The 14,930-nt window shown below is 42.1% G+C and overlaps 1 protein-coding gene across 5 annotated transcripts in view; it reads left to right on the top strand.

Annotated features, from left to right (window-relative positions):
* LOC129816403 (inactive dipeptidyl peptidase 10-like) overlaps positions 1-14,930 on the top strand; it is a 334,081-nt gene that overhangs the window by 205,013 nt on the left and 114,138 nt on the right. For all 5 annotated transcript variants that reach the window (XM_055870847.1, XM_055870848.1, XM_055870850.1 and 2 more), the window contains exons 2-3: positions 2,906-3,020; positions 5,653-5,748. In XM_055870847.1, coding sequence (XP_055726822.1) covers positions 2,906-3,020; positions 5,653-5,748 — 211 coding nt within the window. The remainder of the gene's footprint in view (positions 1-2,905; positions 3,021-5,652; positions 5,749-14,930) is intronic.

The following is a 14,930-nucleotide window of genomic DNA, read 5'->3' as shown; positions in this document are numbered from 1 at the left end:
CGCAGTACCCCGGTCGGCATTCAACTTGAGTTAATCAATGAGAGGGGGCGGCACTGAGCTAGCCAGCAACATGACTTCCTGGTGTAGTTCAAACTGCGCATGTTATGGGGTTTTCTCGTTTGGGCAAAAGTCTGTCCTCCATCTTGTCTCCTCCGTGACCCGGAAACCACTAAGTGGTTGAGTGGTCGAGGAGTGTGTCAGTTTTTGAGTAGGCAAACGGAAGAGTGTCCTTTCCTCCTAAACATTTTTTGTCAAATTTTATTTGTCACATGCTTCGGAGAGGTGTATACTTACAGTGCAATGTTTACTTACGGGTCCATTTCCAACAATGCAGAGTAAAGATAAGATAAAAAGGAGGAATAAATACACAGTGAATAACATGAAAATAATGAGTAAAAATAACATGACTTTATATAGGGAGTACCAGTACTGAGTTGATGTGCAGGGGTACGAGGTAATTGAGGTAGGTAACAGGATAGATGATAGACAGTAGCAGCAGCGTATGTGGTGAGTGTGAAAGCGTGTATGTGTATGTGCGTGAGTGTATGGTGTCAGTATGCATGTGTGTGCATGTTATGTGTGTGTGGGTGTACGTCTGTGTGTCTGTGTGTCTGTGTGTGTGTGTGTGTGTGTGTGTGTGTGTGTGTGTGTGAATTAAATAAAGGTTAAAGCATTTTTTAAAGTATTTGTGTGTTGAAGTGTCAGTGTAAGTATGTGTGAGTGTGTGGGTAGAGTCCAGTGGGTGTGCATAAAGTATGTGCAAGAGAGTTAGCGCAAAAAAGGGTCAATGCAGGTAGTTTGGGTAGCCATTTGATTACATTTTAGCTGTCTTGTTTAGAAGTCTTATGGCATAGGGGTAGAAGCTGTTCAGGGTCCTGTTGGTTCCAGACTCGGTGCATTGGTACCGCTTGCAGTGCAGTAGCAGAAAGAACAGTCTGTGGATTGAGTGGATGGAGTCTTTGACAATTGTTTGGTCCTTCCTCTGACACCGCCTGGTATAGAGGTCCTGGATGGCAGGGAGCTCGGACCCGGTGATGTGCTGGGCCGTTCACATGAACCTCTGTAGCGCCTTGCGGTCGGATTCCAAACACTTGTTTAAACCAAGCGATGATGCAGCCAGTTAATACACTCTTGATGGTGCAGCTGTATAACTTTTTGAGGATCTCAGGGCCCATGTCAAATCTTTTCAGCCTCCTGGGAGGCAGGAGGTGAAAGGACGCAGGAAGTTAGCAAATCTAATTGATTAAAGGCCAGAGTCTCCATTAGACGCCATCTTAGCCGATATAATTTTGCTTCAATGCGCTATTGAGTCATCACATAGGAATGAATGGTGTCACGTGATCGATGGCTATAACCATTATTGTTATTTTATTGTGTCACTTTTTATTATTTTTTACTTTGGTTTATTTGGAATATTTTCTTAACTATTTCTTGAACTGCATTGTTGGTTAAGGGCTTGTAAGTAAGCCTTTCACGGTAAGGTCTACACATGTTGTATTCAGCGCATGTGACAAATAAAGTTTGATTGGATTTGATATATACAGTCATTGGTTTAATGAAAACAATTCAACCATGCAAGTAGCCTTTTTCTCTTGAAATGCAAATGATGAAGTATTAACTTTACTCTGAGCTCCTCCATGCCACTGATAAACCACTCCCTACCTCGGAGTTGAATTTAAACACAAAATGCCATAATGCTGCTCGAATTATTCATTGAGCCCCACCGCACAGCTTAGATTGAGCCCTATCACGCAGCTCATTTCGAGCCTCGCCATGGAGCTGGTTATCAATGCAGCTCAAGGTGACATGCTGAAACATCGTGGCTAGCACATTGACTACTATACAGCTGAATGAGTAACTTTTGTGACTGTATTATTTAGTACTTTATGTTATTCTACTATTACAGATGTATCATCTTAATTTGCTCATCCTGTTGTTGCAGGAAATGCAAACTTGTGGTGTGTACAAGGTTTAAAAAGGCTTCTCAAGTTTGTTATTACTACTTCAAAATGTCTAATTCGATTTGCCCTAACTAAAAATGTATCAACCCATGCAAAAATGTCACTTCATTATTTCCACACAATAATTCACAATTTTTGTTGCGGCAGGCTTGTTTTCCTGCTTTGAGAAACTAGTCAAATCGAGATCCGTCACCTGAACCTAGTGCATGAGTAAACATTTACTTTGCTGTCATTGACATTGCCACAATCATTGACATGGCTATTGTGACACAAGGACCAGCACTTAATCCTAACACACTGTGCTGTTTTAGTATTGTATTTTTTTTTCTTAGGTTGTTTACATCGTATCGTAGGGATCAACCCATGCTAACTCATGCTGCTTCCTATTGTGTCCCTGCTTCAAAATGGATGTGTATGGCATGCACAATGTCTGTGATCTGGGAATTGGATTTGGCTTTCAATTTGACATTCCAGCAATTTTACGTTATGGGTATGTTTATTGTAAGCTCCTACATAACACTTTGACTCAACATAGTTGAACTCATGTATTGACAATCTGTGGTCTTAAATAGTTTGTATGGATGGACGCAAGAAAATAGAGCTAGGAAGAAAATGGGCTCAAATCTATAACACTTATGTGGGGTTGTTATCCTTCTGTGTGTTTATCCCTGTGTTTTGTGGTTCTGTGTGTCTAGGTATGTCTACTTTTTTGCTGAACACTGGTATTTTCCAAAGATGTTGAAAGGTATTATCCAGAACGCTCTTTTGACAACTGTTGCTCTCTCTCTCTTTCTCCCTCCCGCCCTCTCTCCCTAACTCTCTCTGTTTCTCCCTCTCCCCCTCTCTCCCTAACTCTCTCTGTTTCTCCCTCTCCCCCTCTCTCCCTAACTCTCTCTGTTTCTCCCTCTCCCCCTCTCTCCCTAACTCTCTCTGTTTCTCTACAGGACCTTGGTGCGGGAGCTCCACCTGACCGGAACTGGAAAGGAATTGCTATTGCTCTGCTGGTTATATTGGGGGTCTGCTCTCTTATCACCATGTCTGTCATCCTCCTCACTCCAGGTACGGTATTGGGCATAGGTAATAAGTATACTACACCTTGTATATTGACTTAGTTTCAGCACTCAGCTGTTCATCAACATCCTCAATTTGCTGCAATTAAGAACAGGTTATGCTGAGTGACGTACTCAGACATCTTTGGAATGACTCACAGATGAACGGAGACCACATTGTCCCCTGGTGCTCCAGACAATTTAACACCCCTTGAGTATCTGCTGGGCTAGCTATCTATTGCATTTGGCTGCCACATCATTTACAAACAGAAGTGCTTTGTCGTTATCCAGCCCGGGCCCGCATGGCTGACATTCAAAATCATTTGGCCCTCCTCTCTCTGCACAATTAGCAGCTGTCCTTGTCAACAGTAGTTTACAAATGGCTTAACAACATCCTATTTTATTAATGGCTTAACATTTTACAGTTAAAACATGTTTACGAAAGCTATTTATTACACAGCTGAGGGACTCAGGTAGGATAACAACCATTTTAATTACCATTGCATGTATAGGTTGTGTGTGCGTGCATGCCTACGACATACACTACCGTTCAAAAGTTTGGGGTCACTTAGAAATGTCCTTGTTTTTGAAAGAAAAACACATTTTTTTGTCCATTAAAATAACATCAAATTGATCAGAAATACAGTGTAGACATTGTTAATGTTGTAAATGACTATTGTAGCTGGAAATGGCTGATTTTTAATGGAATATCTACATAGGCCCATTATCAGCAACCATCACTCCTGTGTTCCAATGGTCGTGTTAGCTAATCCAAGTTAATACTTTTAAAAGGCTAATTGATCATTAGAAAACCCTTTTGCAATTATGTTAGCAAAGCTGAAAACTGTTGTGCTCATTAAAGAAGCAATAAAACTGGCCTTCTTTAGACTAGTTGAGTATCTGGAGCATCAACATTTGTGGGTTCGATTACAGGCTCAAAATGGCCAGAAGCAAATAACTTTCTTCTGAAACTTGTCAGTCTATTCTTGTTCTGAGAAATGAAGGCTATTCCATGCGAGAAATTGCCATGAAACTGAAGATCTCGTACAACGCTGTGCACGACTCCCTTCACAGAACAGCGCAAACTGGCGCTAACTAGAATAGAAAAAGGAGTGGGAGGCCCCAGTGCACAACTGAGCAAGAGGACAAGTACATTAGTACAAGTACATTAGTACCCGCAAAAAACACCAGTCTCAACATCAACAGTGCAAAGGCGACTTTGTGATGCTGGACTTCTAGGCAAAGAAAAAGCCATATCTCAGACTGGCTAATAAAAAGAAAAGATTAAGATGGGCAAAAGAACACAGACACTGGACAGAGGAACTCTGCCTAGAAGGCCAGCATCCCGGAGTCGCCTCTTCACTGTTGACGTTGAGACTGGTGTTTTCCGGGTACTATTTAATGAAGCTGGCAGTTGAGGACTTGTGAGGCGTCTGTTTCTCAAACTAGACACTCTAAGCTGTCATCAAGGTAAAGGGTGGCTACTTTGAAGAATCTCAAATATAAAATATTTTGATTTGTTTAACACCTTTTTGGTTACTACATGATTCCCTATGTGTTAGTTCATTGTTTTGATGTCTTCACTATTATTCTACAATGTAGAAAATAGTAAAAATAAAGAAAAACCCTGGAATGAGTAGGTGTGTACAAACTTTTAACTCGTACTGTATATATATTTGTAATCATATTTTTTGGAATGGCAGACGATGCTGCAAAATGAATATACTATAAGGGAAACACTGATCATTTCTCTATATCTCTTTCTCTACATTTGCCTCTCTCTTTCTCGTTCTTTCTCTCCCTCACCCCGCCATCCTTCTCTCCCTCTCTGTTAAATCCCTGGCTCCCTCTTCATCTGAATTTAAAAGGTTGCTCAAAGTGTCTGCCTCTAGAGCAGGTGAAGCCGTCCAAGTGCATCCAATCTTCTGATAAGATTTTATCCAGACTTATTTTATTCATAAAGGCTAGAGTAAGCATCACACTCAAGAGTCCCAACAGCTTTAAAAACCGGCTTAGATTAAAATCCCTGTTTCCAGACCACTCCACATCTCTAGTCCTTGGTATATTAATCTGAGTGTCATTTTTCTGACTAAAGCACAGACCTAAGACATTATAAACAGCTGGATGCATGTCTCCAGTATAAGTTACTCTTATACAGCTATATGCTGTATACAGAACACACTATAAACATAGATCTAGAATCAGATTCATTTACCCACCAATGCTGACCTTGACCAGGAGCAACAGCATAATGCTGACCTTAGATCAGTGTCTAGAGACAACCTCTTGCCGGAATATGTCTGGGATAGCTTCTAGGTCAAGACCAAGGAGTCTTGACTTTGATTGGACACTGACTTGATGACCCTAAGTTCTGGGTAACCCCAAGTTCTCGAAAATGTCTTCCAGTTCCTCAGAAAGACTTTGATGCAGCAGGCTTCACAAATTCAAAAAAAGAAGCAATACTACACCCCTTTTCCTTTAGTATCATATGCCTTATTGCTATTATTTGCTCCTTCTGTGAGAGAATAAACAATGCTGGAAACTTCAATAATGATAATGATAAAATAATGATTTGATCATCATTGAGTTCCCAGTGATGATAGAGTTTGCAATTAATAAAAACATGTTGTGCTTTTTTTTAGCGGACAGCCAAGCTGGCAGTGATACCAAACTCACAGTGGAAGATCTGTTCAAGCCTGAGTTTGTTGCCCACGACCCGGAGGCCAAATGGATCAACGGTAAGTGCCAACACGTATACCACAATTCTGCCATAGCTGTTGGATGATGGACAATTTTGATTGAACTTGGTTGCAATGTTTTGGTGAGCAGAATGTTGTGTGACATGGTGCATGTCCTTACTTCTTTAAACAAGGTGGCGTAGATTGGCAACGAAGTCTCAGTGTTGGGAGTTTATTGTTGCTGGTCATGTGAATATTTAGTTATTTAAGCATTTTTGTAACGGAACACAAATATCTGTGGCAGGGTCTAGGGAAAGTATGTGGAGATTATGCCTGCGTCTTTATTTTCAAAGTTAGGCCTCATTGATACAGTCTCTCACTTGGGTTTCATTGTTCCCCAAATAGCGTAATCAATTATATCTATATAGTATATACTGTATATGTGGTATGAGTAAGAATGCTTCAAAACACCTAGAAATAAACTGCTTTGTTGGAGGTACTTAGCACACTTACACAAAAATAAACACTAGCTCAAAATCATGTTCGACATTAACACGATATACTGAAAGTCTGCAGTCGGTTCTGCAAAGCGACAACAAAGGGCTGAGTTAGTTCGACAACAAAAGGATGAATGATCCCTCGCCTGCCTTCAACCTTTTTTAAAGCAACTGCCTAGTGTTTCCAGATTTCTATGAAATTTGACCTATAGTTACTTACAATTTGAGGGAAATAGTTTTCCTTCTCCCCCCCCTCAAAGAAGTTTGTTAAAAATCAGCTTTTCTGTTGGAATGGTGTGGGTGTACCCCAACAACAGAATGGTGTGGGTGTATACCAGCCATTAAAAATATTCATGCAAGTAGACCGTTGATTGACCAGCTCATCCTCCTTTAGACCGCTGATTGGCCAGCTACTTTAAATGTGGCGCGGTAAAACAAGCTTATATAATTCATTGTCAAACAAAACCAGGCTTGCATGTCTCTTATCCCAGCCTTTGTGTATACCAGCAACTGATTATGCAAATTCAGATACTGAATTTGTACTGTCTTTTCTATCCCTCTGGTACATATTTACATTGTATTGATTCCTTATCTGCTGGATGGGGCTTGCATGTTAAAGTAAGAGCCTGGAAGAGCAGATCTCTGAATAAAGCGTGTTAAGTGAAGCAAAAGTGAATCTGATTATGGTTGTGTTGTACAGACAAGATAACGATCACATTGAGAGAATGGGACGCCGACTCCCTAAGACGCTCCGGAGAACCAACTTACAATCTGTTTTTCTTTCCTGCTTTCCCGATGCCATTTGGGCTGTTTGTTTCAGATTCCTCTCTGCCCTTAACTGCTTGACTTCGATCGCATGCATCCAATTGGCCACAGGAAAGAAGCAAGGCCTTTCTGTCCATCAATATTTTATCACCTCAGTGAAATTTCTCCACTCCGCCATCTCATTCACAGAGCTGACCTCAGGCTAGAGATAGAGAGGGATAACATTGCGTCAAACCAGTCAGAAAGCCAGGTTTATGAGTACGGCTTTGAGAATAAATGGGACAAAATGGACCCCAGACAAATAGGATGAGATAACAAATAGACAGTGTGTGTAACATGGGAGACCTGAAATTGAACTTGTTGTGGCTTTGTAGGTTTTAAGATGATCCAGATGAGAGAGAAGCTTTAGATCACTGATGGGCAGCTCCAGTCTTCGGGGGCCTGATTTGTGTTACACTTTTCCCCCCATGTCACGCCCTGAACATAGTAAGCTGTTTTTTCTCTCTGTTGGTTGTGGCGTGATGGTGACTTGGGTGGGTTATCTAGGTGAATTTGTATGTCTATGTTGGCCTGATATGGTTCCCAATCAGAGGCAGCTGTTTATCGTTGTCTCTGATTGGGGATCATATTTAGGTAGCCATTTCCTCATGTGTGTTTGTGGGATCTTGTCTATGTTTAGTTGCCTGTCAGCACTATTTGTATAGCTTCACATTTGATTTTGTTGTTTTTGTTGTTCAATGTTCATTCATTAAAAGAGAATGTACGTATACCACGCTGCGCCTTGGTCCATTCCATATGACGATCATGACACCCCAGCCCAAAAGCAAACACAGCTGATTTAATAAACTAATTGCATTCTAAACTGAAGACCATAATTAGTTGAATATTGGAGTCAGGTGTGTGAGGTGGGGCTGGGGCAAAAGTGTGACACCAACGACTGGAGTTGCCGATCTCTGCTTTAAATAGTTTAGATTGGAAGCTATGTGTATGTGGTATTGCAAATGTAGATGTGCAGGGTTATATTAAAACTAGGGCTAATGAAGGTAATATGTTAATTACAGTTAATGTTAGATATCTTTAACAGCGTAATTTGTTTTTGCGCATTTAATCGCATCTTCATTCCTTCACTCAAAAGTCTGTGTTTCCTCACGGACCCTTTTAAGAGCAACACACAAGGCGCTCTGCCTGTGGGTTGTCACTAGTTACCCCAGCCACAAAATTGTCTATATCGTAAAAATTCATGAATACTAAAATTGGCTTTTTGGTCTTAATTTAAGGTTAGGGTTAGGTATAAGGTTAGTAGTGTGGTTAAGGTTAGGGTTAAGGTTAAGTTTAAAATCAGATTTCAAGAAGATCATTTGTAGAAATAGGTGGGTTTAGCCTTAATTGTGCTGGGGGAGGAGAGTGGGAGATGGGAGAATTAGAGGGAGCATACTTAAGATCACACAGGACACCAGATAAGACAGGAGAATTACACCAGATATGATAGATTGACCCTAGCCCCCCGGCACATAGACTATTGCAACATAGATACTGGAGACTGAGACAGGGGGTTGGGGGACACTGTGGCCCAGTCCAAAGTTATCACCGGACACAGCCAACCAGGCACGATATAACCCCACCACTTTGCCAAAGCACAGCCCCCACGCCACTAAAGGGATCAACACACGAACTTACTACCCTGAGAGAAGGCTGAGTATAGCCCACGAAGATCTCCCCCACCGCATGAGCCCGAGGACAGGGAGGATGGAAGAGTGCGAGCAACAAGTTACTCAGCCCCTTTAATAGGACAGATGCAACGAATCCCAGTGGAGAGAAGGGAGCAAGCCAGGCAGAGACTGCAAGCGTGGTTCGTCACTCCAGTGCTTTGCCGTTCAACGTTGCAACCCTGAGCCGACTACACTCAATCATAGGACCTACTGAAGAGATGTGTCTTCAGTAAAGACTTAAAGGTTGAGACTGAGTCTGCATTTCTAACATGGATCGGCAGACCATTCCATAGAAATGGAGCTCTAGGCCTCCCGAGTGGCGCAGTGGACTAAGGCACTGCATCGCAGTGCTAGCTGTGCCATTAGAGTTTCTGGGTTCGAGTCCAGGCTCTTTTGCAGCCGGCCGCGACCGGGAGACCCATGGGGCGGCGCACAATTGGCCCAGCGTCGTCCGGGTTAGGGGAGGGTTTGGCTTGCAGGGATGTCCTTGTCCCATCGTGCACTAGCGACTCCTGTGGCGGACCGGTGGCAGTGCATGCTGACACGGTAGCTAGGTGCACGGTGTTTCCTCCGACACATTGGTGCAGCTAGCTTCCGGGTTAAGTGGGCATTGTTTCAAGAAGCAGTGCGGCTTGGTTGAGTTGTGTTTCGGAGGATGCACGCCTCTCGACATTCGCCTCTCCCGAGCGCGTATGGGAGATGCAGCGATGAGACAAGACTGTAACTACCAATTGGATACCACAATTGAGGAGAAAACGGGGTAAACGTTTTTTTCAACAAGTAGTATTTGGAACTCTATAGGAGAAAGCCCTGCGTCCAGCTGTTTACCTAAAAATTCTTAGAACAATAAGGAGGCCTGCGTCTTGTGACCGTAGCGTATGTGTAGGTATGTACGGCAGGACCAAATCGGCGAGATAGGTAGTAGCTAGTCCACATAGTACTTTGTAGGTTAGCAATAAAACCTTGACGACCTTGGCTGTGCTTCGTGATCTCGTTCTCAGTAGCTAGTAGCTGCTGTAAAGTTGACCTGTCTCTCTTGTAGTGCTTAAACGCCCACACCAGCACAAATCCACTTCTTCGAGCTAAAAGACGATCACCAGCGCTTACCTACAGTATGATGTTGCACAACGATTTAAGTCAATAAGTCATCGTTTTAGTTATTTGGGCTTGAAGTGACAAAATCCGAAACGGCCCACTTCGTGCAAATCTGTGTGAATGCGGTGTCTTTTCCTATGATAAGACATTCACATTTTTTTCAACCTATGTTTTGTTTAAGGGCTGAATTTTATTTAAAATGTTACCACCTATCAGCGTGGCATTTTTTATTAATCATAAACAGCAGGCATGTTATGTTTCTCTGTGTTGACTTGGCTTTCTGAGCCATTGAGCAAATAACAGTAGGGGGTGCAAACTTCACTTATTTTTCCCCTGAAAATTAATATAATCCATTGGGTAACTTGTCAATTTTCACTTGTTTTTTTAGCTAGTCTGTATTAAATATATATATATATTTATATGACCATTTTGTAAATGGTAAACTTGCTTCATATGATAGGATAGAATGTTGCAAACCTACTCTCCCTCTGCCTTTGCTGTACCACAGCTGAAGCCTGGCAGCAGCCTCCTCAAGGTTGCACCGTGCCAATTACAATGTCGAAAAATGCACACCAGCTATCTTTCAACCGGGTGTCCTTTAAACATTCTCTATGCTCGCTGCTTTGAGCAACACGTTTTGAAGGAAAATATACAGTTAGTTCAACCATAAACACATTCCCAGGTGTTGTTATAGATAACAGCAAAAACTTAATTTGCACTTATTAAGTTATGCTAACTACCTAGCTAACCAGACAATAATGTTTCCAATGGAATGGTTGAATGCCTATTGATTCAAGTCTAATTTCCCACAATGATTTTAATCCGAACAGGACAATCGTTAAGCTACTGTTTATCTTGTAGTTCTCAGATCAACTATTTAGGCAAATTATCCACATTTGTGTAACAGTTTGTGACTAGCTAATGTTGAAGAACATGGATAAGTAGGCTAGATCTAACAAATGTATGATATTTTACATGAACTCAGACCTGATCTGTTGGTATTGTCTTAGAATATTTGCTGAACGAAAATACAAGTGCAACGTGCAACAATTTTAAGTTACAGTTCATATAAGAAAATCAGTCAAATGAAATAAATTCATTAGGCCCTCATCTAGGGATGTCTTTGGTGTCTGATTTTGAGTTTTCTTCCAGCCCTCCGAGTGACAAGTTAGAATGCCACAAGTCTGAACTGCAGTAACCTAAAAGGATACACATTATGTCAATTGGTGCAGAAGGCCTGGGAGGGTTGACCAAACCAGTTCAAGATTTTTTTTCATATCCCAAATTAATTCCACAGTCAAAACATGCTCTACCAGCCAGTTGAGAAAACAGTTAAATGGTTATTAATAGGGTGTTCGGCCTCCACAAGCCAGAACAGCTTCAATGCTCCTTGGGAAAGATTCTACGAGTGTCTGGAACTCGATTGGAGGGATGTGACACCCTTCTTTCACAAGAAATTCCAGTATTTGGTGTTTTGTTGATGGTGGTGGAAAATGCTGTCTCAGGAGTCCCTCCAGAATCTCCCATAGGTGTTCAATTGGGTTGAGATCTGGTGACTGACACACACCCTTTAAACCCCATATGCTCCTTTGTCCTTCTTTCAAAGTCACTGAGATCCCTTCTTCTAGCCACGGTAGCAACTGAGCATTTTTATACAGGACCCTAATATTATGGGATGTTAATTGCTTAATTAACTCAGGAATTACACCTGATTTTCAATATACACTGCTCAAAAAAATAAAGGGAACACTTAAACAACACAATATAACTCCAAGTCAATCATACTTCTGTGAAATCAAACTGTCCACTTAGGAAGCAACACTGATTGACAATAAATTTCACATGCTGTTGTGCAAATGGAATAGACAAAAGGTGGAAATTATAGGCAATTAGTAAGACACCCCCAAAAAAGGAATGGTTCTGCAGGTGGTGACCACACACCACTTCTCAGTTCCTATGCTTCCTGGCTGATGTTTTGGTCACTTTTGAATGCTGGCGGTGCTTTCACGCTAGTGGTAGCATGAGACGGAGTCTACAACCCACACAAGTGGCTCAGGTAGTGCAGTTCATCCAGGATGGCACATCAATGCGAGCTGTGGCAAAAAGGTTTGTTGTGTCTGTCAGCGTAGTGTCCAGAGCATGGTGGCGCTACCAGGAGACAGGCCAGTACATAAGGGAGACGTGGAGGAGGGCAACAACCCTGCAGCAGGACCGCTACCTCCGCCTTTGTGCAAGGAGGTGCACTGCCAGAGCCCTGCAAAATGACCTCCAGCAGGCCACACACACACACTCTCTCTCTCTCTCTCTCCTCTCTCCTCTCTCTCTCTCTCTCTCTCTCTCTCTCTCTCTCTCTCCTCCCTCTCTCTCTCCTCTCTCTCTCTCTCTCTCTCTCTCTCTCTCTCTCTCTCTCTCTCTCTCTCTCTCTCTCTCTCTCTCTCTCTCTCTCTCTCTCTCTCTCCTCTCTCTCTCTCTCTCTCTCTCTCTCTCTCTCTCTCTCTCTCTCTCTCTCTCTTCTCTCTCTCTCTCTCTCTCTCCTCTCTCTCTCTCTCTCTCTCTCTCTCCTCTCTCTCTCTCTCTCTCTCTCTCTCTCTCTCTCTCTCTCTCTCTCTCTCTCTCTCTCTCTCTCTCCTCTCTCTCTCTTCTCTCTCTCTCTCTCTCTCTCCTCTCTCTCTCTCTCTCCTCTCTCTCCTCTCTCTCTCTCCTCCGACCCCCCCCCCCCCCCCCATATCCATCCATCTTGGCAGTTGAGGGAAATTACCATTTATGCATCGTTGCATGTTGATCATTTGTTATTCCATGTGACCAGTTAATGAAGAGCAGTATAAACATTACAGGGAGACAACTGGCAAAAGTATGCACATGTGTGAAGTGTGACATAGAATGTGTACGTACCCCAGCTGTTGTTTTCTTTGTCTGTCTGTGTGTGTGTCACAGTCAGCCACTGTCACGCAATGCTCTCTCTTTGTCAGTCTCTATCAGTATTAGCACAGTCTTCCCTTGAGGGCTGAAAGTCCTCAACCTGCCAGTGACAATCTGGTGAGAAGAGTATATCACCTCAGCTTGCATCTTGTAGTTCAGTAACATAACACATGAATTACCAGTTGGCTCCATCACCCTCTCGCGTCCTACCCTTCACTCACCTTACTAGTCAGTTCAGTAACCAGTCAGTTCTGTTACATCCTACATCTACCAGTCAACTCTGTTACTCTGTAACATGTCAGTTCTGTGACTCCTGGCATCCAGGCAACTCTTCTTAAGCCACGTACCAAGGTTGTGGTGGAGAAATGAAACCCCGCCAGGGTAGATTTTGTCATTAGCAGGTAAGAATGGCCAGTGATCACACAGAGCATTTGGGTCCGTTTTTTTTGTATCCAAATGCCACATGTAGNAAAAGTATGCACATGTGTGAAGTGTGACATAGAATGTGTACGTACCCCAGCTGTTGTTTTCTTTGTCTGTCTGTGTGTGTGTCACAGTCAGCCACTGTCACGCAATGCTCTCTCTTTGTCAGTCTCTATCAGTATTAGCACAGTCTTCCCTTGAGGGCTGAAAGTCCTCAACCTGCCAGTGACAATCTGGTGAGAAGAGTATATCACCTCAGCTTGCATCTTGTAGTTCAGTAACATAACACATGAATTACCAGTTGGCTCCATCACCCTCTCGCGTCCTACCCTTCACTCACCTTACTAGTCAGTTCAGTAACCAGTCAGTTCTGTTACATCCTACATCTACCAGTCAACTCTGTTACTCTGTAACATGTCAGTTCTGTGACTCCCTGGCATCCAGGCAACTCTTCTTAAGCCACGTACCAAGGTTGTGGTGGAGGAAATGAAAACCCGCCAGGGTAGATTTTGTCATTAGCAGGTAAGAATGGCCAGTGATCACACAGAGCATTTGGGGTCCGTTTTTTTTGTATCCAAATGCCACATGTAGAAGTTGGTCAAATTGACAAGAAATGCTACTTTCTTGGCCAGTTGTACAACTCTGGAAAAAATTAAGAGACCACTGCAAAATGATCCGTTTCTCTGGTTTTACTATTTATAGGTATGTGTTTGGGTAAAATTAGCATTTTTTGTTTTATTCTATAAACTACTGACAACATTTCTCCCAAATTCCAAATAAAAATATTGTCATTTAGAGCGTTTATTTGCAGAAAATGACAACTGGTCATTAGTATTGTGTTGTATTGTGTTGTTTAAAAATGAATATGAACTTATTTTCTTTGCATTATTCGAGGTCTGACAATACTGCATATTTTTTGTTATTTTGACCAGTTGTCATTTTCTGCAAATAAATGCTCTAAATGACACTATTTTTATTTGAATTTGGGAGAAATGTTGTCAGTAGTTTATAGAATAAAACAAAAATGCTAATTGTAGATGACCTGGAGCCAGTGGGTTTGGCGACAGTATGAAGCAAGGGCCAGCCAATGAGAGTATACAGGTCACAGTGGTGGGTAGTATATGGGGCTTTTGTTGAAGGCTATTTTGTAAATGACATCGCCTTAAGTCAAGGATCAGTAGGATAGTCAGTTTTACGAGGGTATGTTTGGCATGAGTGAAGGAGGCTTTGTTGCCAAATAGGAAGCCGATTCTAGATTTTATTTGGGATTGGAGGTGCTTAATGTGAGTCTGGAAGGAGATTTTGCAGTCTAACCAGACACCATAACATGTATGTGTAAATTTATTTTGCAACGCTCGCTCACGCAACGCTCGCCCACACAACACAGGCGGTCTGGTCAGCATGTTAGGAGCACATCATGTACTCCTTGTAAAAATGTCAGCGTAGAGCCCTGAACTATAATAATACACAAGCCATATCACTCAGCCATTGGTGGCAGGGTAGGCTCTTTGTTGATTCTTGATGTTCAGTTTTAGGACTGTTTATCTGCTTTTACTATTGTATCTAAATGATTCATTTTAACATACAGGTTGAAAGATGCAGGTCACAAAAATTAAATGAAATTAAGCATTACTTCTTACTAGTAACATTTATTGTTTGAGAAAAACAGAAGGCATGCTCATTTATTTTAAATAACATTTTTGGTGTAATTATGGCAACAACAAAAAAATGTGGCTGGTAAAAAAATCTGAGTGGCTGGTCGATTTATTTAATCGACCTGCCACACTGGCTGGTGGACCAAAAAGTGAATTTCCCATCCTGTCTGTAACATGTC

The sequence above is a fragment of the Salvelinus fontinalis genome, chromosome 19, assembly GCF_029448725.1.
Source record: "Salvelinus fontinalis isolate EN_2023a chromosome 19, ASM2944872v1, whole genome shotgun sequence".
Classification (NCBI taxonomy): domain Eukaryota; kingdom Metazoa; phylum Chordata; class Actinopteri; order Salmoniformes; family Salmonidae; genus Salvelinus; species Salvelinus fontinalis.
The sequence above is the reverse complement of the archived record's forward strand: the minus strand, read 5'-3'. Positions and strand labels throughout refer to the sequence as shown.